The 26,698-nt window shown below is 36.7% G+C and overlaps 5 protein-coding genes and 1 pseudogene across 8 annotated transcripts; 4 read left to right on the plus strand and 2 right to left on the minus strand.

Moving 5' to 3' along the window:
- The first annotated feature begins 1,459 nt into the window (after positions 1-1,459).
- LOC140758057 (small RNA degrading nuclease 5) lies at positions 1,460-9,770 on the plus strand. Of its 3 annotated transcripts, XM_073094061.1 has the most exons (16): positions 1,460-1,688; positions 2,144-2,200; positions 2,280-2,345; positions 3,271-3,404; positions 3,596-3,711; positions 4,205-4,312; positions 4,388-4,458; positions 4,957-5,016; positions 5,747-5,802; positions 6,742-6,802; positions 6,887-6,979; positions 7,058-7,154; positions 7,755-7,936; positions 8,034-8,329; positions 9,288-9,414; positions 9,509-9,770. In XM_073094061.1, exons 1-15 carry the CDS (start codon positions 1,596-1,598, stop codon positions 9,409-9,411), a joined length of 1,614 nt encoding a protein of 537 aa, XP_072950162.1. In that variant the 5' UTR covers positions 1,460-1,595; the 3' UTR covers positions 9,412-9,414; positions 9,509-9,770. The 3 variants fall into 3 exon arrangements, with proteins under 3 accessions (XP_072950162.1, XP_072950161.1, XP_072950163.1); XM_073094060.1 differs by having other exon boundaries at positions 6,887-7,154; XM_073094062.1 differs by lacking the exon at positions 1,460-1,688 and having other exon boundaries at positions 3,314-3,404; positions 6,887-7,154.
- Positions 9,771-13,563: 3,793 nt separating this feature from the next.
- On the plus strand, positions 13,564-15,361 carry LOC140758058 (transcription factor MYB118-like). The gene is made up of 2 exons (XM_073094063.1): positions 13,564-13,950; positions 14,552-15,361. The coding sequence occupies exons 1-2, from the start codon at positions 13,791-13,793 to the stop codon at positions 15,181-15,183; spliced, it is 792 nt and encodes a 263-aa protein (XP_072950164.1). The 5' UTR covers positions 13,564-13,790; the 3' UTR covers positions 15,184-15,361.
- A 323-nt stretch (positions 15,362-15,684) lies between these two features.
- Positions 15,685-19,649, plus strand: LOC140778254 (carboxyvinyl-carboxyphosphonate phosphorylmutase, chloroplastic-like). Of its 2 annotated transcripts, XR_012107165.1 has the most exons (8): positions 15,685-16,055; positions 16,143-16,216; positions 16,983-17,065; positions 17,172-17,196; positions 17,328-17,347; positions 17,638-17,793; positions 18,774-19,494; positions 19,574-19,649. XR_012107165.1 is itself a non-coding variant. In XM_073122886.1 (7 exons), the coding sequence occupies exons 1-7, from the start codon at positions 15,754-15,756 to the stop codon at positions 19,137-19,139; spliced, it is 1,026 nt and encodes a 341-aa protein (XP_072978987.1). In that variant the 5' UTR covers positions 15,685-15,753; the 3' UTR covers positions 19,140-19,649. The 2 variants fall into 2 exon arrangements, 1 of the variants encoding a protein (XP_072978987.1); XM_073122886.1 differs by having other exon boundaries at positions 18,774-19,649.
- A 358-nt stretch (positions 19,650-20,007) lies between these two features.
- On the plus strand, positions 20,008-21,107 carry LOC140778281 (photosystem I reaction center subunit N, chloroplastic). The gene is made up of 3 exons (XM_073122924.1): positions 20,008-20,398; positions 20,526-20,651; positions 20,842-21,107. Exons 1-3 carry the CDS (start codon positions 20,117-20,119, stop codon positions 20,929-20,931), a joined length of 498 nt encoding a protein of 165 aa, XP_072979025.1. The 5' UTR covers positions 20,008-20,116; the 3' UTR covers positions 20,932-21,107.
- A 180-nt stretch (positions 21,108-21,287) lies between these two features.
- LOC140758255 (probable indole-3-pyruvate monooxygenase YUCCA10) lies at positions 21,288-23,645 on the minus strand (annotated as a pseudogene).
- Positions 23,646-24,633: 988 nt separating this feature from the next.
- On the minus strand, positions 24,634-26,201 carry LOC140758257 (probable indole-3-pyruvate monooxygenase YUCCA10). The gene is made up of 5 exons (XM_073094352.1): positions 26,192-26,201; positions 25,439-26,076; positions 25,132-25,365; positions 24,924-25,046; positions 24,634-24,822 (listed from the first exon to the last, which is right to left on the minus strand). Exons 1-5 carry the CDS (start codon positions 26,199-26,201, stop codon positions 24,634-24,636), a joined length of 1,194 nt encoding a protein of 397 aa, XP_072950453.1.
- Positions 26,202-26,698: the final 497 nt, after the last annotated feature.

Raw genomic sequence — 26,698 nt, forward strand, 5'->3', positions numbered from 1 at the left:
ATAATTGAATTTGCGGTTTCAATAATATTGCAGAAACACTGAGTGATAATATAATTTCTTTAGTTCTGGTAGAATTTTCATTTAATTTAAATTATATTGCAGAAAACACGGGGTTTTAAATGCCAATTTTTAATGAATTTCCAATTCAATAATATTGCACAAATACAGGGTGCTAATTGCAAGTTGCTTTAGTTCTGGTAGAATTTTCATTTAACGCCCTATATATAATTGAAATTCCAGTCTAATAATATTGCAGAATACGAGGTTCTAAATGCTAATTTCATGAACTTTGGTGAAAGTTTTCATTTAACACCTTATTTATAAGTGAATTTTTAATTCAATAATATTGCACGAATACGGGACACTACATGCAAATTGCTTTAGTTTTGGTAGAACTTTCATTTAGCACTATAATTGAAATTGCAGTTCAATAATATTGCTCAAATGTGGGGTTCTAAATGCGAATTTAATTAATTTTGGCGGAAGTTTTCGTTTAACACATTGTATAAGTGAATTTTCAATTCAATAATATTGCACAAATACTGGCTAAATGCGAATTGCTTTAGTTTCGGTAGAACTTTCGTTTAGCACCCCATATATAATTGAAATTGCAGTTCAAATAATATTGCTGAAATTTGAGATTCTAAATGCCAATTTAATTAACTTTGGTGAAAGTTTTCATTTAACACCTTATATATAAGTGAATTTTCAATTATTGCCCAAAAATGGGGTGATAAATGCAAACATAAATGGGCATGAGGTGAGAAAGGTTTTGGTAGAATTTTCATTTAACACCCTATATATATAATTGAAATTGCAGTTAAGTAATATCGCATCAATATGGGTGTTAAATGCCAATTTCATTAACTTTGGTGAAAGTTTTTTACCGAACACCCTATATATAAATGAATTTCCAGTTCAATAATATTATACAAATATGGGGTATATATACAAATTTCTTCAGTTTTTCTGGAATTTTCATTTAACACCTTATATATAATTGAATTTGGGGTTCAATAATAGTGCATAAATATGGGGTGCTAAATGCCAATTTCATTAAGTTTGGTGAAAGTTTTCATTTAACACCCTATATATATGTGAATTTTTAGTTCCAATAATATGGCATAAAAGTTAACTGAAATCTTATCAATTTTTTTGGTGAATTTTTATGTAACACCCTTTATATAAGTGAATTTTCAGTTCAATAATATTGCACAGATATAGGGTGATAAATATAAAATTCTTTAGTTTCGGTATAACTTTCATATTACACCCCATGTATTCGTGAATTTTTTCACAATAATATTTCATAACTATAGGGTGTTGGCTGAAAACTTTAATTTTGGGGCAATTTTTCAATTGATAAAAGGTCAAAATAGCCCTTATTTGCATAAGTAACATGTATTTTGGTCCATATTTACTATAAAATGGAATTATCTTGCAAATTATTGATAAGATACTATTGTTCCAGTTCTCCCCCTCGATCGCACTCCGGTTCCGCTTTAGCCACGATCGAGACCTCTCGAATCAAGTCCTCAGTAGCAAAATCTTTTGCTATTTATCACAGCAAGAGCAAGGAAACCCCGGAGAAGGCAATGGCTTCTCCCACGCGCGAGAGCCCCGAAAACCCTAACGAGGAGAAGAACAGCGAAACCGCCACTCCCTACTTCGACGTCTATGGCCCCGACGTAAGCCCTCCTCTTCATCTCTTTCTCCTCCTCGGACATCGATGTCCTTTCATTTTTCTTGTTTCCATCAGCAGCATAGAGTTCCTCGCGCAATTTAGAGTTTTTGATATGTCGGAAGGTAAAAAAGATGCTCTTTTTGCTATCGGTTTGGTACCACTTGATTCTTAGGCGGAAAAAGTTTGATGAATGCTTTAACCTATCGAAGATTTCGGTGGATGCCAGTACTGATGACGGGAGGTAATAGGAGATAACATAATGAGGATTTGTTAGGTTTGCATTCTTGGGTCATAGGAGATAATAGGAGATGGGAAGATATAGAAATAACACAACCGAGCACGACTGTTGAAAGTTATGTTGTAAAAATAGTTTGCATTTGGACTTCATTTGATGATCTGACTTTTGCAAGCACCATATTTCTCACATTTTTCATGCCTCCACTCTTATTTTTTATGCAGGGAAAGGCTGATGTTATTTTTAAGATTCCGACTGCTGATTCAGCATTGAATCTACAGGTTCCTTTAATAATCTCAATTTGGTGATGAGTACATTATTGGCAGTGTGAATTGCAATATTCTTTTTATTGTGAAGCAGGATATTCAAGGACTTGTCACTTGGGTCATTGGCGACGGTCTCATGCCATCTTGGGTGTTTGTCAAAGTAATTGTTCTCCCTTCCCATTTCTTTCTACAATTTCAAGATGTTCTGTAACAACTTTGATAAATCTGTTAAACTTTAAGAGGAAATGAAATGGAATGCCCTTCTTCACTCTTTAGATGGGTAACAGCTGATGACCTTCTAAGATGTTCTTTTTGATGCTTTCATTTTAGAAACATTAGGATCTAGTATCACAATGGATTATTTTTTAAGAAAGTTATTGATGATTTGTTTTCATATGATGTGCAGAGTAATGTTTGTGACAGATTAGGCTGTTGTTTCTTCTAACCATTATATTGTTTGATTTCAAGTGAATTGAAGGAATACTATGTTGCTTAGCACCATCTACATACCCAATTTAATACATAATACTTACTCATATATAATCGCTATTGTGTCTGTTCAAGAGAACCAAGCTTTTGCATTTTGAGGAATTCAAGACTTTGATAGGCATGCACACTTAACAACCCTAAAAAGTCCTCATGTTTTGGCCGTGGCTTATGAATATAGGTAGTCACCTGTATAGCTTATAAGTAACTCAAACTGGACTATCTTGACTTGTCTTGATTTTCTAATTGAACTTTCAGAATTGATTTGTGATGCTATTATACTTTGACTGGAATTAGTATCTATTATCCTTTTAGAATGTAGGATGAGATTTGATATCTCAAATTATGAGGTTTCAGTTTGTTTTGATTTCCTAAATGAGCAAGGTCTAATACAAATTTGAGCCCAAAAAAGTTAATTATATCTTCTATTAAGGATGGACTTAATTTGAGTGAGAAGCAAGGGTGTGAGCAAAGTTATTATCCTTGTATAGATAATTTTATGACACAAAGGTGGTGAAGCTCTTCTTTTTCTTTGGATCACAAACTTAATTTCAGATGTCGCATTAATTAGAACTAATACATTTACTTATCATCCCCAGAACAAGCCACTTATACGGAAAGTCATCCTACTCTATGTTCCAGGCTTGGATGCAGCTTTGTATATGTCGCAGTCCCGCTTACTTTCTGGTCTGACAGAGTGTTGTGGTACTCCAAAGCCAGTGTTAGCTTTGAGGTTTGTGCTCTGCTGTTAACTTTTTACAGAAATATTGTTGCTAAACTTTTCTTCTTCTTCTCCAGTTTTGTGATATTTCATTTTATCAAATTTTTAGATGCTTCAATATGTGTGTGTGTGTGTGTGTACAGATATGATAAGGTGTACCTCTTCTATATCTCATTGATTGATTCTCTTTTTCTGAATGCCAGTTGCGTAGCAGACGGAATGCAAACTGTTGATGCTTTACTAACTTGCAGAGTGAAACGAAAGCGTGTACCCGTTGATGATTCGAGTGCCAGGGCCCCTAATCAGACTTCTGAACAAGGTCAATGAGATTTACAGAGAATATTTTGTTTATAACTATATATTAGGCACTCATTGTGAAATTTCAGATCTGCAAAATGGCAATGTTCCCCATTTCTGTCTAAAGGTTGCAACTGTTGCCACCAGTTATTTCTAAGATCACCTATTATAATCTTCTCACTTACTATGTCTTCCCTTTACTGGTTTGCACTGTTAATTACCAATTTCCATTAGGACCAAATAATTATGTTGCCTCAATAGCTAGAGGACATCTCGGAGAAAACTTTCTTTTTCACCACGAATATTCTTGCCAATTTTTTTTTGTATGCCTATCTTTGACATCCTATCTTTGTGATAACTAGGAGCCAGTTTGAGAATTCTATTTTTATTGAATGGAAACAATGAAATATCATTCATCTGATAAATTATGTGGATTGCTTCTTTTTATCCAGATAAGTTGTCTCATATCCATGTCTCTGAGTTTTACATCATCTCATGGTGTGCTTCTTGTTCAGGAAAACTGTTTGGATTGCAGAATCTAAAAGAATTACCATTTCCTGTCACATACTATACTCTCTCAAATAAGGAGCTAGAAGATAATGGATATTTTTTTAATGTGCCAGGTTTCTTTCTGCTTTACCGAATTCTTTTCTTTTTCTTGAATCATGTCAAAATTTTATGTTTGCTGTTGAATACAGGTGTTGTCTCTACTATTTCAGCTCCTTCAGGTTCCTTACCTTATGAAATCCTTGCACTTGATTGTGAAATGGTAAGGGTGCAAAAATGATTTTTCATTAAACATGTGTTATGCCAACTTTTCCTGAAATGAGTCATAACTTTTTTAGAAAACATTTTCCTGAAACTAGTCATAACTTTTTTAGAGAACATTTTAAGGTTTTGCATGTTAGGAGCATGGAATTGTTTTGCCAGACAGTTTTAGCAGCATAAAAGAATTGTTTTATCAGTGTGATACATCTTTATGTTGACCATTAGTTGCAGTGCACTAAGAAAGTAAATGTTGTCCTGTAGCATAAAGATCTTGTGTCCTTATGACATATGTGTCGAATTTCTGTTTTTTTTCAGACTTTTTCCATGTGTAGTGAGATCCTGTAAAGTGCCTCTCTAAAGAAATGTTATTTGCCGTCACATTTCATGTCTTCCATTAAAAGCACTATTCATTTTTTAAGTTCATTAAATATTTCCAGTGTCCTCTGATTTTGTATGTTCCTTTGAAGTGTGCCATAATGATCACTTTTAAATTTACCAGTGTGTGACTGAAGCTGGATTTGAACTTACAAGGGTGACATTGGTAGATGTTGCAGGAGAGGTAAAAAAATCCCTTTGTTCTTCTTTTTATCAGTTCACCAAATTATCTACTTTGAATAAGTTTAGATGTGCATTCTAGTTGCTGTTTGCGCAGAATATTCACAAGGTTTTTGAAGATTAGTTGTCAAAAGTCGACTTGATCATTAGTGAAATTTATTTCATGGCAGCTTTGGTCCACAAAAGGTGCTCAGTAATTCAAGAATGCCTAAATATTGCCAGAGATTTTGAAACAGTTAGGAAATAAGCAGTAATTTGTACTTAATCTTTAGTGATAATAGGCAGTAGGCAGAATGTTTTATGACTGATTCCCTTATCTCACATCTTCTTGTTAACGCTCCTTCCCCAAATGAAAGCTAGGTCAATTATCCTCTTACCATCTAAAATAGTAATAAGTGAGGATAAACTTAGGGCTTATGATATGACAAGATAGCTACTATAGTAGGAAAAACAGATTTAGAAACTTGTTTAGGTGGTGATAAGAAGAATGGAGTTTTGAACTTTTTCAACAATAAATTTACTTATTATGTTCTCATCTTTTAGGTATATGCATGTGCAAGTTATTGTTTGTTATCTACTCCATCCAAACATTCCTTTTTATTTTCTGTAAGCACCATATATTTAAGTGGTATATGCCTATTTAAATGTTCTCAGACCAATGAATTAATTGTCTGAAACGATTTCTTAGGAAGTTCCTTTAATGGTTGTGAACTTATTCTACTTTTTCACTCCAGGTGGTGCTCGATAAACTAGTCAAACCTTCCAATCCTATACTTGACTACAATACAAGGTATGTATTGCATTTGCTATATTGAGTGGTTTAACTTATGAATATTAGACTCATCCTTTGACGAAATTATTTTGTATTTGAAGTGCCACTCTAGTAAACAAATTTTTCTTGAACAACATATTTATGATCAGATGTCTACTCTTTCTCTTATTAAGACATTTTATTTTGGTTCATTATGCTCTTTCCTGTGTACTGAGTTGCTTCAGTTTTAGGAGTCGATCAGACTTGTGATTATATCAATTTCACTGTTTGGAGATTGTTAAGTGCAATTCTTTTACCTTAGACTTGACTATAACACCCTATTTTCTATATATACTCTTTTCTCTTCCTTTGTTATTTCTAGTCTCTAGACTCTTTCTAAGTCTCAAGAAAGCTGCAGTTATACTGCTCGGTTTCATGGGCTCAAGCTGCAACAACAATGACATTATCAACAAGAAACTCTAGTCCCAACTATTTTGGTTGTAGGTGCAACTTGTTATATACATTTCCATATGCATCAACTACTTGTTACATGTGATGATTCTTTCCTGTGAATATGCTAAGCTAGGAATCTAGCACCAGTTTTATATGGTCTCTGTTAGGTTGGTTACATGAAGCTTCTTATGTTGTGTTCTCTTTAGAGTTATGATAACCTCATAGATGGATGAAGTCTTGGAGGAGCAAGGTGTGAAAAAGAATCATATCTCACAAACAATAATTGCATGAAGGAAAACGAAGAGAAAAAGTGATATAAAAAACAAGAGTGATAGAATTCAATTTCTTAATGTTATATTGATACAAGTTATCACATAACAATTAATTAACCCTCTTTTATCTATGTATATTTTGCATGTTGTCCTTAATGCCCTCCTAGTTGGTTTCCATGCTTTGAGGGGAATGATATCTTCCTGAGGGTTGTTAAATTCTCGTATAGTGGGGTTAATATTCTTGGTCATGCAGGTTCAGTGGAATCACCTCGGAGATGTTAAATGGTGTGACAACAACCGTCAAGGATATTCAGGTAGAAATGACATTTTCTTTGGTGTGGTACTTTTAGTAGTAAAGTATATTTCCCCTAATCATAATTTGATATATATGTTTCCAGGAAGAGTTTCTTCAGCTTGTCCATAAAGAAACAATTCTTGTTGGACATTCTCTAGAAAATGACCTTCTGGCATTGAAGATATTTCATGATATGGTAATTGATACTGCTGTTTTATACAAACATCCCCGTGGCTCACATTACAAACTGGCTTTACGTGTCCTGTCAAGGAAGTATCTTTTGCGGCAGATCCAAAGTTCAGGAAATGGGCATGACAGTATTGAAGATGCAAGAGCTGCTATGGAACTAGCACTCTTAAAGATTAGACATGGTAAAAGTAAAACCTGCCCTCAGTTAATCAAGATTTTTTTTTTGCTCCCTTTAATTATTTAAGCAGTGGTCTCAATAATAAGTTGGTGATTATCCTTGTCTTCATGGTTTCTTAAATACTTAAATGCTTCATGTGTCTTGTAGAAATCTTCTTTAAGTGATTCTTGTCTCTTGATGGGGGCTGAGGTTTTCCTCCTGCTCTGCTAGGTCTGTATAGTCCCGCATGACTTCTCCAATTAAATAGAACTGTTAGGTCCTACCACAGCCATCTACCAATGGAAATAGACTGTTGTTTTAATGCGATTGACTTGATTCATCTTCTTAAGTACTTTGAATAGCCATTTTAATTTAAGTATTGCAGATCAATAATTGTGCCCTCATATATATAACTTATATGTTTATTGCTGCGTTCAGTTCAAACTTCAAACTATGTATATCTTTTGTCTCATATATTTATGAACTCCTTTTTTTGTCCAAGATATGCATATGTAATCTATTATTCATATTCTCTGTTATTGCAGCTTCATTTTCTGTATATTAAGGTGGCAGGGCAATTTATTATATTATTAGTACCTGACCGTTATAGCTGTTGCTGCACCAGGACCAGATTTTGGGTCACCTCCATCATTCATGCGAAGGAAGCTGGTTTCAGTACTGAATCAAAGTGGCAAAACCTGCTCCCTCATCGATGATATGTCTGTAGTAAAGAGATATTCTGATGAATCATGCAATTCAATTTCAGTGTTTTCAGATAATGAGGCCCTCTCCAGAGCTATGAAGGAGGTTGATAACCCAAATAATTTGTTTTAGAGAATAAGTTTATTGATTGTCTTACATGACCTATCAGTTGCATGAATATACTGTTTATTTCCTATTGTAGGTGAAGAATGAAAAAGTTGGCTTTATTTGGACACAGTTTTCAGGATTGATCTCTTATTTTAGGACACAAGCGCAAGATGTGGAGAAGTTGAAATGCCGTGTGGCAGAGGTGATCTCATTGCAGACATGTAACAAGAAATCAGCATGCAAAAATGGAAGGAATGACGAAATGTGCTCTGAGTTGAAGAACATTCTAGTTGACATAGATACTAAAATTCGAAGACTGTACAATGCCTTGCCTGATAATGCCATGTTGGTTGTGTCTACTGGTCATGGAGATACACCTTTAGTTCAAAGGTAAATTTACTTAGTATATATAACTCTCCCCACACCGTTTTAAATAATTTTCCTTCCTCTCTTCGTTGTTTTCATTCTAGTTGCACTTAGGTATGGCATGATTTTGATCTGACTATCAAGTTCCGGTTAAAAAAGCTGATCTGGATCCGGTTAGGTTCACTTAGTTGGCTGTCTTGATAACCTAAATTAAGTTGCTCTGTATCAGGTTTACTGTTTCATTGCCCATTTCTATCTCATGACTGGATTTAATACTACATGATCCACATTGGTGAAAATGTGTCAGATAAGGTCAAGTAGAATTTGGCATTGCTTAATTCACTGCACCTCGGGGCTTCGGACTGGTATATTCATTTAAGAGCAAGGAATTGGAATATACAATATCATTTTGTTTCTTGTAATGCAGCTCCAAAGATTAGTTATAAGTCTACAACTTAATGAAAGGTAAATCATTCGTATTCTGGTGATCGGATGGATGCATCTGATCAGTCAGGTTTTGTCATAACCACACTTCAATTTCTTATCATAGTTGTGTCTGAACTTCAAATCTGGTTTCGTTGGTCTATTATATGAACATGTTGGATATGAAACAGAAAAGGACCTTCTAGAAGTGCTTTTTGTCATTAATGCCAAAACTGTTGGGTTGGAATAACTTAATGTTTACAATGTAGTCGTGTGTTGCACAGTATCTCTTCTTGCAATTTTGTGGAATACAATTTGATTGTTTCATCTTATAATGGAGATATGGACGCTTTCAACTTCAGGTATTTGAACATTAAAAACATTTGGCATGTTATAAATTTGTTACTTGAGAATTTGACTTAGAGTTTATTATTTAAGTTCTAATTCTTGGTATTCTTAATTCCCAGCTTTTAAGGTGCTTTCAGATGGTTACTCTTTTGCCTTGTTTACTAACAGCATTTATTCTAATGGTTGCTTCTTTGCATTGTTATTGGTGAAGATTAAGGAAAATGCTGAATGATGACAGTGAGACTACAATCAGCCGTGAAAATATTGTTCAAGCTCTGGAAGAGCTCCAAGCTCAAGCAGAAGTTGCGTTATGTTTTGCTTGTGTCAAACACTAGTGGGTAAGTTATTTCTTTTCAATCCCTTGGAACTTTTTTTGCTTTCCCTAGCTTGAGTCAGATCAGTAAGTCACTGATGATAGCTCTCTATTACCAGGTATAACTGATGCTTGGTGATGGAATTTTTTTTAACTGACGTCTTTTGGGCCATTGTGCTAAAAGCCAAATTGAAGAAGACGACTTGCTTACAGCTGGAAATATTTTGTATCAAGTCAATGCTGCTTTCAGAGAGCTAAAGCCAAAGTCATTTCAGAATTTGACGCAGTATGTTGGTGCAACATATGTAATTGCACCTGATTATGATAGAGAAATATAGCTCAGTACATATAATTTGATTTGGAAGTTGTAAATGACAATAATGCCTGTTGTCCCCTTTCCATTTAGTAGGATTCCTAGTGATTGAATCTGATGGACGACACACCAATGAGTGTATAGTTAGGCCTAATTTTGTGAGGAAAACTAGGCATGTATTGAGATTTTCAGGAGTTTCTGTGCAATTATTGACTGGAGCAACTGCAAGTTAGATTCTAGAGTTAGTCCTCAAATATTCGGTATATCTGCTTCCTGCTTCCGTTGTCTTGCAGAACATGATGATCATGCATTGAAAGATCTCTAGTTAAGTTTATTTCAGAGAAAGGAGATGTAACTTTTGTACATCAATATATTCCTTTAAAAAAGTTTGTCTTTGTTGCAGGTCTTAATTTCACTTATATGATATGAACATTATATGAACTATTATAATATTTAGGTTCCTGTAGTAGTTACTTTCTGAAATGAATTTAAATGTGCATTGGAGATTTTGATCCTTTTTATCATAAATATGCATTAGGTATTTCTCATGTCCTGCTATGGCAGAATAATTTTGGCATTTAGTCAAACTACCATGGATAGATAAAGTCCCCTTGTTGTAACTAATCTATCATCATCCATAATAACTAAATAGTAACTGAATTAATACTGACCAACATCAAATATATACTATATATATTTTAAGAAGAGACCAACATCACATGTTACCTTTGCTTTCTTTTCCTCAGAACAAATAAGATTAGCTATCCTGTCATTTTCTAATAGTGTCAAGCCAAAGTTCCATGGTCAATCCTAACCATATAAATGACTCTGTCGTTAGGAGAGAGATTATATTATTTCTCTTAAGTGCCAACAATTATTGAGTCCACACCATCAGGTAGATATTTTATAGTTAACTTGTAACTCAGAAACACAAACTTGTATATCCACAAGGAACCAATCTCTATAGGGCATAGGCTCAAACAAAATAAAGCTAGAGAACATGTCACATCACATTCACTGCCTAAATTTAAAAAGGGTAAACTGTAGTTTACCTTAGAAATTTTAGCTGTCGTTAAGTTATAACTTAAGCACTTAACTCCTATGTGCGGTCAGATACAATTATTAGTCAATCGTGAACATGAACGGTGATGTAAATACCTAATTAGCCCCATAACAATACCATATGATTTGAGAACAATAAGGTCATTTTGCTCAATTAGCAGCTTCCGCCATTAGTAAAAACTTAACAATTATGATATTGCTTAGACCACATGATAGTCAAGTGCTTAAGTTTAGAGTAGATAAGAGTAAGTTGAAATTAGATTAAACCATAAGTCGGTGAACTGTAATTTCCCCTCAAAATAATTAATCCACTAGATTCTAATTCAAACCAACTTAATTGTCTTATAACAGATATTAATTGACTGAAGAACAAAGATGTTTTCATGAGACTACATCTAAAATTGGCTAGTTGTTGAGGGTGCTGCCCCAGATAGTGTTAGAATCACACTACTGCTTGGAAGTAGCAAGGGAAGCTAGGCATATTTATGGCTCAACTCAGATTTGTTTCTTGTTGCTTTCAATTTGTTTTTTTTTTTCCTTCTTCTATGTCAAAACCAAGTGTAGTTGGAGTAGATGAGCCAGCTTGAAGTAGTATGATAGGTTTGTTGCTTTGAGTGCTTAGGTTAACTTCATGCTGGCCCTTTTGTTGAGCTTTCTTAAGGAAACATCCTTTGGAATGAAATATTAATTCATGCCATTACAAGCAACTGCATTTACTTGAATGAAAGCTACTTCAAACCTTTCTCACCTCATGCCCATTTATGTTTGTGTTTACTTTGTGTGCATGAGAAGCTCAACTCAAACTCAAATTAATATATAGATGGTGATTCTGTTGAACTACTTCCCTTAAATTGGATCATATGTTTATAGGTATATACTCTTTTAGAAAATTTTCTCCTCCAAATTCCATGCTATTCAATACCTGCCAAAGAAGTATTACACAAGCAGGTGGACCAACTCCACTCTAGTTCTCAACCAATTGCCTATAGATATGTATATATATATATATATTATAACTCAAGAGAAACAAAACAAATAATGTAGAGAAGAGAAGTAAAACACTTCATTTCTTCCATAGTTATCTCTGCACAAATCTGAGGGCTTGCACACAATATTTGGTTTCATAGAAAGCGATTTCTCTTGTTAATGGTACACGCATCTCTGCGTTAATTTTTTGAAGATGTCACTATTATTCAATGCTTTATCTTCTTTGAACATCACATAATATGCAATATTAAGATGATGTTATTGCCCTTCTTGTGCACTTGTCAAGCCTGTATCTCAAAACATTCACATCAACATCCACCTGAGCTGTCCATTCCTAAGTTGAATAAGAACATATATATACCTAAGTTGTTGGATATTTACTTACACCACATCTTGGCATGCCATTGTGGTAGTAGTCTTCCCTGTTGGCCCAGAGAGTTTTCTTGTTATCTCTTCCTCTTTTAGGCATTGGCTAATGGTCCCTTTAAACACTTTGCATCAAACTGGGGCAAGATTAAATTGACTCGCTTTCGCCTTCGCGCACACAGGCGTTGTTTCGTTCTACCTTTGATCAATTCTTTTGGTTGTTAAAGGAAAATCTTTTACAAAGTAAAACCTTGTGTCACACTTCATCTATTTGTTTGAAGGTGTTGGCTGCCTTTCTTGAAATCAATCCATCTACCATGACTATCTTACCGAGTTTTGAAAGCTAGGGTTACACAGGATAAAGCTCAAGATTCATAGAATATGCATGTAGATGATGGTATCAATCATCTAGATTAGGTCTAGAAATAGAGTTTAATTAATGCTGGCCGTTGGAAATGGCATTTGATATTGCATCTGATGAGTTATTAATTAATTAGCAGCAGCAGTGAAACTACTTTGACTAGAAAATTAGGGTTTATCAGTTGGTGTCATCAGTTGCACCCACGAAACCATCTACTTATAATAGTATTCATTTCACGTTGGTGGCTTCCATGCTTGGCAAATTATATTATTCTACCATAATAATGGAGGCTGGTGTACTTTAAACTTCAAAGACAATTGCTGTTTCTAGGCAGTTTTTAAGTTAATTTAAGTGTCGTTAGTTACAGAACCTGGAGATGTTATATGAAAACTATAGGCAAAATAAGAGTAGGTTTATAATAAACAAAAACTATTAACATTTTGGTGTTACTAAAAGACTTCCCCTTTTAAACAAGTCTCATTGCATAAGCATGTCCACTAGTTATTTAACAAACTACCCTTCTTTTTATCCACCAAAGTGGTATTAAAAGCTTATCACTTACACATCCTTAGTCCATGCTATATATATATATATATATATATATATATATATATATATATATATATATATATACACACATAGTAATGTTCAATTAATTCTATGTAGGTGCCCAACTGTTAGATGAAACAGTTTGCCCATATCAAGAAATGTAGCTAACTTAGAAGTTTAGAAAAAGAAATTACAAAAAAATATCCAGAAATAGCACTAATAAATTAGTCTTTACAAGTAATTAACTACTTAACATGATATACATGAAATATATATATATTTGCACATTACTAATTACTGTCCACATATGAATAAAGCTCAACATGCACTAAATGCAAACTATAAATATATTGTAATGGTATAAACAAAATGGAGAAATGTTAATGAAGTAATTAGCTAGGGATGGATGAGATATTAAAGAATTAATCCAAGGATATATATATATATATATATATAGGTGCAATTTGCTGGGAAAGCTTAGATCGAGTCCAATGGCCAAACACGCAAGTTGATGGGATACTACAAATTAAGACATGCACATATAATGTCACCCACCTTTGTCGTGTCGAACTAACAAAAGGGACTTCCCATCCAAACCCTAATTCTTCTTCTCCACCTCCTTTTTATTCTCCCTTTCTTATCCTCCCTCCCCTCTTCCCTATCCTCTCTCTCTTCTTGCACTTCTTCTCTGAGTTTTTAGTTTGAGGATATATCTATATCTTATACATAAGTATATACATATTTCTGAGGAGGTTCTATAGTGATGGCGTCGTCGACATCGGTGGCGAGCCGGTCCGATGACACAAAGTCGTGCCCTCGAGGCCACTGGCGGCCCGGGGAAGACGAGAAGTTGCGGCAGCTCGTCGAGCAGTATGGGCCTCAGAATTGGAACTCCATTGCTGAGAAGCTGCAAGGAAGATCAGGTATACATCTTCGATGTGATCCAATATATATATAAATATATATAGCCCTCATAGTGAATATATAACAAGTTAAAAGGGAACTCATCAATGAAACTTTCTTTTGATAGACATATATGCACCTTATTAACATCACCATCTTCAAATATATATTGGATACTTGATGTTTAGTTAATTCTTTTTTATTTCTACCCTCAAAAATGGATATCTTCAACTATACTTTAGGTGATTAATTCTAGTTTCTTGTTTGTTTTAACTCCAAAAGCTAGATAACCTCATGGTAATTTTGATGCTCATGAAACTTTAGGTAATTAAGTAACCATATATCTTCAATTAATATATACGTTAGGTAATTAACTCTGGTATTTTAGGTAATTTTGCACCTTAATATCACCATCTTTAGATATTTTTTTCTTGGTTGCTTGAATTCAGAGGATAGTTAATTAACCTCCATATATAGTGATCATTATCCTCACGTAATCTAATACAAAAATCTACATGCATGCATGAAAGTACTTTGTATACATATGGAGAAGTAATTATGATCGAAATTAATACTTCTTGTGATCATTAATTAATCAATGGAGTTGTTTATATCTTGCAGGGAAGAGTTGCAGGTTGAGGTGGTTCAACCAACTAGACCCCAGGATCAACAAGAGGCCCTTCACGGAGGAGGAGGAGGCGCGGCTCCTCGCCGCCCACCGCCTCCACGGCAACAAGTGGGCGTTCATCGCCCGCCTCTTCCCAGGCCGGACCGACAACGCCGTCAAGAACCACTGGCACGTCATCATGGCTCGCCGCCACCGCGAACGCTCCAGGCTCTTCACCAAGGCATCTCCACCCTTCTCGGACTCCGCCACCATCAATGGCTTGTTTGGTTTCCAATCCTCACCTCGAAGCAACTCGGATCCTCTCGGCTTCGACTCCGCCAACCGGGAGTCGAACTCTTCGGTCATCTCCTGGGCCTTCTCGAGAGCGTCTCTCGGTGCAACCGGGGGTGATCATGTCTACGGTCATGGCGGCCTTTATAATTACCATAACTGTAGCTATAGAATTCTTGAGAGCTCGTCGGAATTTTTCAAGGTTGACAGAATGTTTGATGCGGCTGATCAAACACTGGAGCAATGCTGTGGAGGAGGAGATCATGAGCAGGCGCCATTGGATGCCCATGAATCTTTGAGTAGTAGCGAGGATGTTCCTTTCATAGATTTCTTGGGAGTTGGAATTGAATCATGAATTAATTAAGAACATTTGGAGAGAGAGAGAGAGAATTAGTGATCGATCGAATGTAATTAGCATATGCAGTCATGGAGCAAGTTAATTAATTAACTAATTAGCTAAATGCTCTTCTTCTTCCTTCTTTAATTTTGTACACCAATCGTGATTACTAATTTCCTATTTATTATAATTTCAATTGCATGCCATATATATATATATATATATATATATATATATATATATATATATATATATTTATACCCGTTTGATGGAAATTGTCAACAAAAATGAGCGACGATACTACACGATGTTGGAGTGTTTGAGGGAATATAAATAAAACAAGGGTGTAATAATACAAAATATATTAATATAGGGTGTTTTGGCCTATAAATTTCCCGAGAAGTTTAAGAGCTGCCAAGTGTCTCGAATGTAACAAATTCATGCAATCTGGTCTGCATAAGAGCACCGTATCCCACCTGAAATGTTATCCTCCGGTTTAGTAATACACTCTCAGTGCTACTTAGTCTACTATACCAACAACTCCTCTTTATTCTGTCTTTGAGCCGCCACTTCCCACATCACTGGACGATGTCGACCTCGGCGATGCCGTTGGCGATCTCGATGCGTCCGCAGGCTCCTCCTCGGAAGCTGCGATCGCCGATCGGCTCGCTCCGGAGACGACGGAGCGCCGCCGCCGTGGCAGCGGCGGTCGGGGGGACGAGGACGCGCATCCAGCGCCTGATCGAGGAGGAAGGAGTAGTGCTGATGCCCGGTTGCTACGACGCGCTCTCGGCGGCGATCGTCGAGAAGTCCGGCTTCAGCGCCGGCTTCCTCTCGGGATACGCGCTCTCCGCCTCCCTCCTCGGCAAGCCAGACTTCGGACTCCTCACGTATCTACATATCTCTCTCGCCTCGCATCCTTTCCTTGATTTGTTGATCTTCTACTTTCGGATTTTTAAAATCTTTTCTTGTTTTAGGTCGCCGGAAATGGCGGAGGCGGCTCGGTTCGTGTGCGCGGCGGCTCCACGGATCCCAATTATTGCTGACGCTGGTTCGCTCTCTCTCTCTCTCTCTCTCTCTCTCTCTCTGTTTGTTATTATTCTTTTCATAGTTAATTAGGACGAGATAGTGGAATTGCATCTTTTTTTGTTGGTATACGTACAAAAGATTTGAACTTTTTGTAAATACTGGTTTAAAGTAGAATGTTGGAAATGTTGCCATTATTTTAATGATTTTTAATGATTACTCATAGCATGAGAAAAGATGAAAATTTCCTAATGTTGGAAATGTTGTCAAACTACAATGCCAATCCATGCATGTAACTTGTCTATAAATTTGGGAGAAACATTGGTGGGATGGTGTGTCCTGGCTACCATTATGTCAGACAAATGTGGTGGAATTAGAAGAGGAGGGATCAGAGGAAACAGGGGGATAGAAAACGAAATTTAGGATAGTTCATTAGGAAGAATCATCTAGAAGTTGATGACTATCTGCATAAAGGCTTGGCATTGTGAAAGAGCATTTTGGTTATATTTTCACTTGGGATTCAAAATTGCCATAATTATTGAGGTGATTGAAGGGACAGCTGAAATTATTTAGAGGATAGGACAAGCCAAAAGAAATCAAAATTACCATTGATTACTTTGTTAGAACCTGCTCTTTTCCAGATGCCCTCTTTTTCTTACTCAGTAGTCGTGAATACATGGTTTGAAAAGCAAAAAAAAAAAATGGACTTTTCCTCTCTTACTAAGAAACTTACATTTCATATTTCAAGTACAACAGCACTTGATTGATTGTCTTTTTTGTATTCATTCCAGATACTGGAGGTGGAAATGCTCTTAATGTTCAACGAACTGTTAACGATTTAATGGCGGCTGGTGCTGCAGGCTGCTTTCTTGAGGTAATGTAATTTTCAGGATGTCAGTTACTAACATTATTGGGGATTACTGCTATGCTGCAGTTTTAAACTATAATTCCCATATCTAATTCTTATTCATGAATTCTAGGATCAAGCATGGCCAAAGAAATGTGGTAAGAGAACCTCCTTGCTCCTGTATGAAAAGGAGCAGTGTCTTTAGAACTTCGTCTTGTTTCAGATTTCTCTTGTCTACTTCTTGATTTTAAAGATCTGACACTTGTTCCTCTCTTGTTCGTCGTCAAAGGACATATGCGGGGTAAACAGGTACTTTAGGATGTACAAGAAGTCTTTTTGTTAAATAATGATATTCTCTTTCTAGTTGTGGCAGAAGAATATAAATTATTAATGGACACTTTCTGAAATATGAACTCGACTGTTTGTGTCAGTTATCCTTGTGCATCCATCTGCTAACTTATAGTATATAACGTTATGTTTTCTACATGCAACTAGGCTGTATCTAATATTCTATGGGATCAAATGTCATACATGCAAAACACTTTTTCTTTCTCAGTTGATTGATTTGAATTAAGAGTATCCTTTGCTGCTTATTTTAGGTGATACCAGCAGAGGAACATGCTGCAAAAATCGCATCTGCAAGAGATGCGATTGGTGATAATGACTTTTTTCTTGTTGCTCGAACTGATGCTCGTGCAATCTCAGCTAAGTCTGGTTTATCTGATGCAATTGCACGTGCTAACCTTTACATGGAGGTATCTCTTATCTGATGCAATTTTAACAACTTTTTAAGTTTTAATTTTGTCTTCCTTAACATTTCTTTAATTATGTATTATTATTGTTATTCTTTGAAGGAGCATATTTCTCTACAATCAACTACTTGTTCATGCCTTTAATCTTTTGTTTTGGAGGGTTATAAGTCATGGACAACTCAACATGTTGTACTAGATTATGTGAATTTTTATTCATCCTTTGGAGACGGACAAATACTTTGGTATTATCATGATAGATAAACTGACAAAGCAAGCTTTAGTAAAGCGCTATCGCAAATCATTAACATTTATCCACAGTTTATATTTGGGAAATCTTGTGAACTTATACAAATCAATTTTACGATTCTAGATTTTGTATACTTAAATCGAGCATTCTTCTTCTCCTACCAGTGACTGGTCTATCGAATTTGCAAAAGCTGCCTAGAGTTAAGGGTGTCGATTCATCAACTTATATGCTTATTATAATCATCCTGGCAGGGTTTGGCTTAAGGAGTCCAATGTAATTTTATATAAGACCAAGGCACAACTCATAATTCAGAAGAGATTGTATATGCTGGACTGGGCCAACTCGAATTGCCTGAAATGTAGGCAGGGAGACCTAGAAAAACTGTCTTTACAAAATTGTCAGTTAATGAGGGATAGGCTATTAAAACTTAAAAGCCATTGGTAAGGATGCTGCACTAGCATCTTGCAAGATCCTTCAATCTTTCTCTCATCCTTCAAGCTGTTCGTATTAACATAGAGGTTGGGATTGTACTGATAGTATACCATTAAGTTACTTCCCTATATTAACATTGATTTCCATGCCAAGGCAGATCTGTTTGTAGCCTTATATATTGCTGTGCTGTATGTTTTAATGTTTAGGTTCATCGAAAGATTTAACCTCATGCTTTAAGTTGAAGTCGTACATTCAATTTTGCCTCTTTAGACAACTTCAACACTACAACTTTTATGTTAAGCAGGCAGGAGCTGATGCCTGCTTTGTGGAGGCACCAAGAGATGATGAGGAGCTCAAGGAAATAGGTCGTCGAACAAATGGTTACAGGGTCTGCAATATGCTTGAAGGTGGGGTTACGCCCCTTCACACACCACAGGAACTCAAAGAAATGGGATTCCATCTTATTGTGCACCCTCTCACAACCCTGTATGCCTCTGCACGTGCATTAATTGATGTTCTCAAAGTTCTGAAGGAGTCAGGCACCACTAGAGACGATCTCCACAAACTCGCGACCTTTGAGGAGTTCAACAAGCTGATTGGTTTGGAATCTTGGTTTGAACTTGAGGCTCGGTTCTCCAAATATAGAACTTCTGTTGAAGTTGAAGCCTGAATCATCCAACCTAAGTTAGCAGCAGTACTTTTCTGTTTTTTAGATTTTGACAGTAATCAACTACTCTAAGATACTGAATCCAATTTTGAGACTACTAATTGCAGTACAAGTACTTGACTTGTTAATCCCTTTTTGCTTTCTCAATTCTATCATTGTAATGGGGATGAATGAAACTGAAATTTTTGATCCTACCCAAGTGATCCAAATTCAAATTATGGTCTGGTAGCTGCTGGAATTTTAGTTGCAAGCAGATTAGTATATGTATCGAAGAAGGTGGATGTTCGTCGCTCCTGAAAGCAAATCCAAATAATTGAACAGCCTGCAGTTGCCTCTACCACCGTCCCCCTGTTCCTCAGTGAGATCTCTGCTTCTTGTCCCGTTGTTTGTTTCCCAACATTCTGTAATCATCCTTTTAACCATATTTCAAATGCTAGATTATTTGTCCCTGTACTTTGTCATCTTTTGGTAGATGGCTATATGAAGGTTAGATCTCATATCCAAGTTTGCACAGCATATTTCTTCAGTATATGCCACCTGCTGTATTTTATTTTTATTTTTCCCCTGAGATACATCTTTTATAGGGTAATGCACTCTACAAACATTAACATCATTTTATTTGTAAAATGTTTGTAAAAGTATTTGTGAGCATAACATCACTCATCTTGAAATGTCCAAAGGCATGAATCACTGCAAGGAATCCAATGGGCCCCTCACCTCGCTTTCCTTCAATCCATCAACCACTGATTTGGATATGGGGACCAACTTGTTTCACTTCATCTGCCAATAGGCGTGAGGTAATCTCACCTTATCCACACTCCAGCCACAATCCCTGGCATACCACCCTCATCTACTCCTTCCAACCTCATCATGCCTTTAAACAAAATCCCCCTCTTCTCTCACCACCACTCTTCCTAGAACAAAAACTAAGACCATCTCCATTTCCTCATCTTCTCACTTGCTCATCCAGCAATTAGGAAATGGCAGCAGTTAACTCCAGTGTATTGGCTTGCAACTATGCAGTTTCTGGCATAGCTGATCCAAACTTGAAGCCTGTGACATCTACTTCAGTTGCTTATCCAAAACTGCCAGCCATCAGAGCTCAACAAATTCGAACTGCTGAAGTGAAGCAGAGTGGAAGTGAGGGAAGAAGAGCTGCACTGCTTGGCCTCGCCGGGGTCCTTTTCGCCACCGCTGCCTCTACATCGTCGGCGAACGCCGGTGTCATTGAAGACTACCTTGAGAAGAGCAAGGCTAACAAGGTATGTTGTTGCTTTGTTCACAGTACTTGTTTTTTATGACAATTTTCTACATCTTTGGTTGTCAAGAATTTTCATGCAACCTGGGTGTGTGGCAGACTTTCTTATGCTAATATGTATTGTTCTACAGGAGCTCAATGACAAGAAGAGGTTGGCTACCAGTGGTGCAAACTTTGCTCGTGCTTACACAGTCGAATTTGGAACTTGCAAGTTCCCCCAGAACTTCACAGGGTGCCAAGATTTAGCCAAGCAAAAGGTTCAGATACTACCAATTTCTTATACATCAAACATGGCATGTAGAAATCATATATCGATGTATTGAAATTGATTATAATCTTAACCAAGATTCATATCCAATTTCATTACAATAAGCCTTGCTATTCCTATAACTGATCATCATCATCATCATCATCATCATCATCATCATCTTGTTTTGTGCTTTGCAGAAAGTCCCATTCATCAGTGATGACTTGGAGATAGAGTGTGAAGGGAAGGATAAGTACAAGTGTGGATCCAATGTCTTCTGGAAATGGTGAAGATTAACAAGAAAAATGCCCCAGAATTTGTGTATTTAACTGCTCCAATGCATAAACTTTTGGATTCTGCTCAACTCTGTGCTTTCTCTCTCCTCCCTCCTTCCTGGATTGTATTGTAGAGAACCTTCTCTCTTTCTTCTTATTTCATTATCAATGAAGTTTCTTCTTTGCCCCTACTCTGTTTGTGGTGTTCTACTATTAGATTACATTCCTTGAGATTCTCAGCCATACATAAATCTAGATCATCAGAAATACTATCAATAGGGGAAATGCTCCTCTGGAAATTAGAAATCCATTTCAAATTTTAGCAGAAACCATGCATCCATTATTCAACTACTTTGTCTTGTAGGTTAAAATTAGTAATTGAGCTGCTTGTTGCTTCTCCAAGCAAGCATAATATCATTGGCAATGTTAACAGCATCTCTGTAAACACCAGCCAAACCTTTTCTTGCAAATCCTGAAAAATAAATGCCATTTGCTCCTTTCCAGTGATCTGGAAAACTCTTTCTAGGAAATCCATCTTTGTTAAGCATATGATCATCATCCTGCATCACATATCTAATTAGTCAACCTTTTTTTTTTAATGAACCAATATATATATATATATATATATATATATATATATTCATATGAATCATATACTTATAGAAGTGAACAGTTATATATTTCTCTCTACCTTCAACCAATCACTTGTAGTGCTTCTATAGCCTGTGGCAAAAATTATTGCATCAAACTGATCAGATTTACCATCAGAGAACAGGACCTCTTTGCCTGTTATCCTTGATGGTTCTTTGAAAACCTTTCAGTAACATAAAAAAAACTAATAAACATCAAAGTTAGGAAAACAAAATATATATGTGGAATTCAATGAACTCATGAATAAATCAATGAAGAACCTGAATTTCTCCTGCCTTAATCTTTGCGACCGTGCCGACGTCGATCACCGCAGATTTACCGGTTGCATTTTTAATAGAAAAAGGTCCTTGTTTTGGTCTAACAATTCCAAACTTGGATAAATCTCCATACTTGATTTTGCTTAGCATTACAAGAAGGGCATCCACCAACTTGATAGGGAGGTACTTCACCAAGACCATTCCCAAATATATCATCTCCTTGGTCATCACATGGAACTGCAAGAAAGTAATCACACAACCAGACACAGGATTACTGGTAAAAATTAGTCATCTTCTAGCAAAAAGAAAAGGTCTCCTTTTATTTCATTTCTCTTTTATTATAATTAGAATTAAACTCCCTTTTAAAGTATATGTGCAAAAACCAAATCACCCTTTTCTAATAAATAATGAATATAAGCAGTTCTTGATTTAATAATCAGAAACTAACTAACCATTAAATTTTCGTCTATTTATTTTGTTTGCATACATACTGCACAGTTAGTGATATCTATATTCTTATGGTCTATTAAATTTGAAAGACTTGTCACTTAGAATTATCGAAAGATAGCCTAAAGCAATTATTAGAACTAGATCGACCACCAAGAGGGTTCGATTTTGTTATAAGATCTGAATGCAATCGATCGATGATTCAATCGTAAACCAATGAGTTTTTGAAAACCGACTAATTTGCTCTTTTTATCTCAAAAGATGTTTAGTTATTCTTAAAACTCAATTATTTTATTATCTATGTAAGGGTAATTTCGTTACAAGATTAAAGTAATTAAATTTTAAAGTTAAAGCAATTAAAAGTTTGAAAATAGGTAAATTATTTTACCTATTATTAATATAATATTTTAAGTTATGTCATTTTATAACTATTTATACGATCTAAAAAGAAAAACTTCGACTTTCTTCACCACCTAAAATTTTGAATTCTTTCCGATTTAAAATTCATCTAAAATAAAAGAAAAACATATGTTAGTAAAGTGGGGACCACATGATTAGAGGAATTTTAACGATACACACCCTCTGGTTTTTGGTGAACTACATCTCGTTATAATACTTTCCTTTTCGAAAATAATAAGGAACTTTGGTAGCATTTTGCAAACATGTGTACATAATAAAGCTAAAACTGAGGTAGTAATATGCAAAAACTAAGAAAGAAATGAGCAAAGAGGAGGAAGCTTTTGTACGTACCGGACTTCGGACGGCGATGGAAGTCTTGGCTCCAAAGTTGGCGAGATCGAAAGCAATCTCCATCCCCGAATTCCCGCTCCCAACCACCAACACTCTCTTCCCTCCGAACCCCGATCCGCACTTGTAACACGACGAGTGCATCGCCTCCCCGGAGAAGGTCGCCAGTCCGGCGACCTCCGGCACCACGGCCTCCCCGTTCTCCCCGGTGGCCACCACCAGGAACCTCGTCGTGAACTCCCTCACCTCCCCGCTCCCCATGTCGCGCGCCACGACTCGCCAACTCCCCGCGCCGCCGGCCTCCCCCTGGACGAACGCCGCCTCCTCGACGGCGGTGCGAAAGACCGGGCGCAGCTTGAAGCTCTCGACGTAGTCGTCCAAGTACCGGACGAAGTCGTCCCTCGACACGTACGCCGACGCGGCGGGCGGGATCGGCGCGTGCGGCAGCGCGCAGAATTGCTTGGCGAGGTGGAGTTTTAGCCGATCGTACGTCTTCGTCTTCCATAGAGACGCACTGCATTCCTCTCTCTCCAGAATGACGGTAGGGATCGAGAGGACTTTTAAGCAGCCGGCAACGGCGAGGCCGGCCGGGCCGGCGCCGACTACTACTACTTCTTCTTGTTCCATTAAAAATTAAGTCAAAAATTGTTATATTTTGAATACGTAGAATGCATGCGTTTGATTACTTTCGGATATCATCTTCCATTAAGAAAGGATGAGATAAGGATGAAATCTCTTACACATCTTAGATTGGATTTGTTTTGCTTTCCGGGTTTCGACAATAAAAGGCAATATATATATACTATCTCATAAAAGGGCGCAAATATATATCAGGTAACATCGCGATGATTAGTGGTAAGAAGGGTAATCTTAATATTTCCTGTCCAAAAATGACCACTTCTTGCCTTCTATTCCAAGGTTAATTAATTAATATTGCCATCCATTTGATAGACAGATACAATATATTCGACCACCAGATTAGCTTAAATTCAAATCAAATCTCTAAAACGCTTCAATAATGGTACATGAACGATCCATCGATGAATCTAAAACTTTTAACGTTTAATCTTAAAAAGTAAGATTAGAGGAGAGAGATAAGATTAATTTAGAATTGAGTGTAGGGTGTTATATGCAACCTTCTCTGCTAACCTTTTAAGTCTATTGAATTTGGTCTATTGGGATGAAGGGGTAGGATTAGAGAAGAAAAAACTCCCTTTTAATTCAAAAAAATAATATAACCAAACGTGATAAATGATGAGTATTACATCTTTTCTATGAATAGATGTGTCAAAAGACAACTCTCTCTCACTCTCTAATTAATTGATACCTTATTAAGACTATTACTTATTCCAAACAACAATGATATGCCTTCTATTATTCGGCGAGTACACAGAAAGTGTGTAACTGGAACTGAGAGCGATCTTTCATATGTATAAGTAATTATAACCCCACTCACAAGCATTAAATCAACCCAAAGTTTGGCCATAAATGCACAAAAGTTAGAGAATACTCCACTCGAAGAGAGAGAGAGAGAAGAAAGGAAAAAGTATGAGGATCGTATGTATGTATATATATATATATATATATATATATATATATATATATATATGAGAACCTAACTAGAATTTTTGATGGTTGTATCATAAACCTTCTTTATATCTTTAGCAATATTTGTAGCATCCATTGAGATTCCAGCCAATCCTCCTCTACCAAGCCCTGCACAATAAAGCCCGTCACTTCCCTTCCAGTGATTAGGAAATCTTCCTTTGGGCATCCCATCTTTGCCAAGTAGCCTATCATCATCCTACAATCATATATCGAAAATTATACATATATAGTATTAGAGACTTAAATTAGGGCTCAACAAAAAGGGAATAATCTATAGTCATGCACCTATATATATACCTTGAGCCATTTATTAGCAGTGCTTCTATATCCTGTTGCAAAAATTATATCATCAAACTCATTAGACTTCCCATCCTGGAAGACTACCTTGTTCCCTATGATGTAGGATATCCCTCCGAACACCTACCAGTATTGATAAATGAATAAATATAAGGATTAGCTATTGTAGATGAACATTAATGGCCAAAGAAATAACTTATATATATACCTTGATCTCTCCCATCTTGATCATTTTGACGGTGCCGACATCGATAACGGAGGATCTGCCGGTCTTCGCCTTGAGCTTGAGAGGCCCCATGCGTGGCCTAATGATCCCATATCTTGATAAGTCACCATACTTGATGTTAGCAAGCGTGAGAAGAATTGAATCCACCAGGCATAGGGGGAAGTACTTCATTATATCCATGCCCAATTGTATCATCTCCTTGCTCATCACATGAAACTACATATACATACATAGAAAATTATCATATACATGCAGTATAGTATGGTATAGTATAGTATCGTATGCGTACTGGGCTTCTGATAGAGATGGCTGTCTTGGCGCCGTCGTTTGCGAGATCATAGGCGATCTCCATGCCGGAGTTACCACTACCGACGACGAGAACACTCTTTCCGGCATAAAGTTCGCCCGACTTGTAGAACAAGGAGTGCATAGTCGTTCCTGTGAAAGTACTCAACCCTGCTACTTCCGGTATCCAGCTTTCGCCGTTCTCTCCGGTGGCGACGACCAGGAACCTCGCAGAGTATTCTGTCGTGCAGCCGGTGACGGCGTGGCGGCCCAAGACGGTCCAACGCTTACTCCCCTCGTCGAAAGACGCCGACTCGACGGCGGTGCAGTACACGGGGCGGATCTCGTACTGCGCGACGTAGGCGTCGAGGTACTCGATGAAGTCACCCTTCGGGACGAACGTCGGCGCCGCGTCGGGGAACGGCATGTGCGGCAAAGTGCAGAATTGCTTCGCCAGGTGAAGCTTCAGCCGGTCGTACGACCTCTTCTTCCAAAGAGAAGCACTGCAGTCCTCCTTCTCCAATACAACGTTCGGGATCGAGAGGGTATTTAAGCACGCTGCGGTGGCGAGCCCGGCCGGGCCGGCGCCGACGATCATCACCACCACCTCCTCCTCCTTCATCATTTCCTGCACTACAAAGTCTACATCACAGTGACTTTAATGCTATTCTTAGTTAATTTCTCTAGCTAAAAGAGTAAGGTATGGGCTATATTCATCTTTAACGTTCGTTTCATCCGATATTCGAACATAAATTACGTGCATACATCTCACGACGACTACCGTTCTTCTTCTATTATACTTTTTTTATTTTTAAAAGTAATAAACTATTTTCTACCGGGTATTAACTTCTCTTTTCACTTTATATGTACATATTATTCCTTGACATTTAGTATTTATAGCCTTTTATGACTAATATATCCTCAAGAAAAGATTACCAATAAGTTTTTACCTTGCAAAATTAACCAAATTCAGGTAAATAATTTTATCTACATATGTTTGTGAATAGTGCTTTCCGAAAGTATTAGAGATATGGTGGTAGGAATATAGTTGAACACTTCATGTCTATACTAATCCCTTTCACAAAAGTATTATAGGAATGAATAATGAGATAGAATGAACCTCGAAGATTTCAAGAGAGATGGAAGAAGAGATAAGTATACAATCAATAGTTGTGAATTAGATTGTGGTGAAGAGGTGTATGCAAAGAAAGGACATTGAATTGATGAATCTAACATTCTGAGGGTCCCCACATATTAAAAAGAA

This window comes from Typha angustifolia, chromosome 3, assembly GCF_048772165.1.
Source record: "Typha angustifolia cultivar Huaian chromosome 3, ASM4877216v1, whole genome shotgun sequence".
In the NCBI taxonomy this organism is placed as follows: Eukaryota; Viridiplantae; Streptophyta; class Magnoliopsida; order Poales; family Typhaceae; genus Typha; species Typha angustifolia.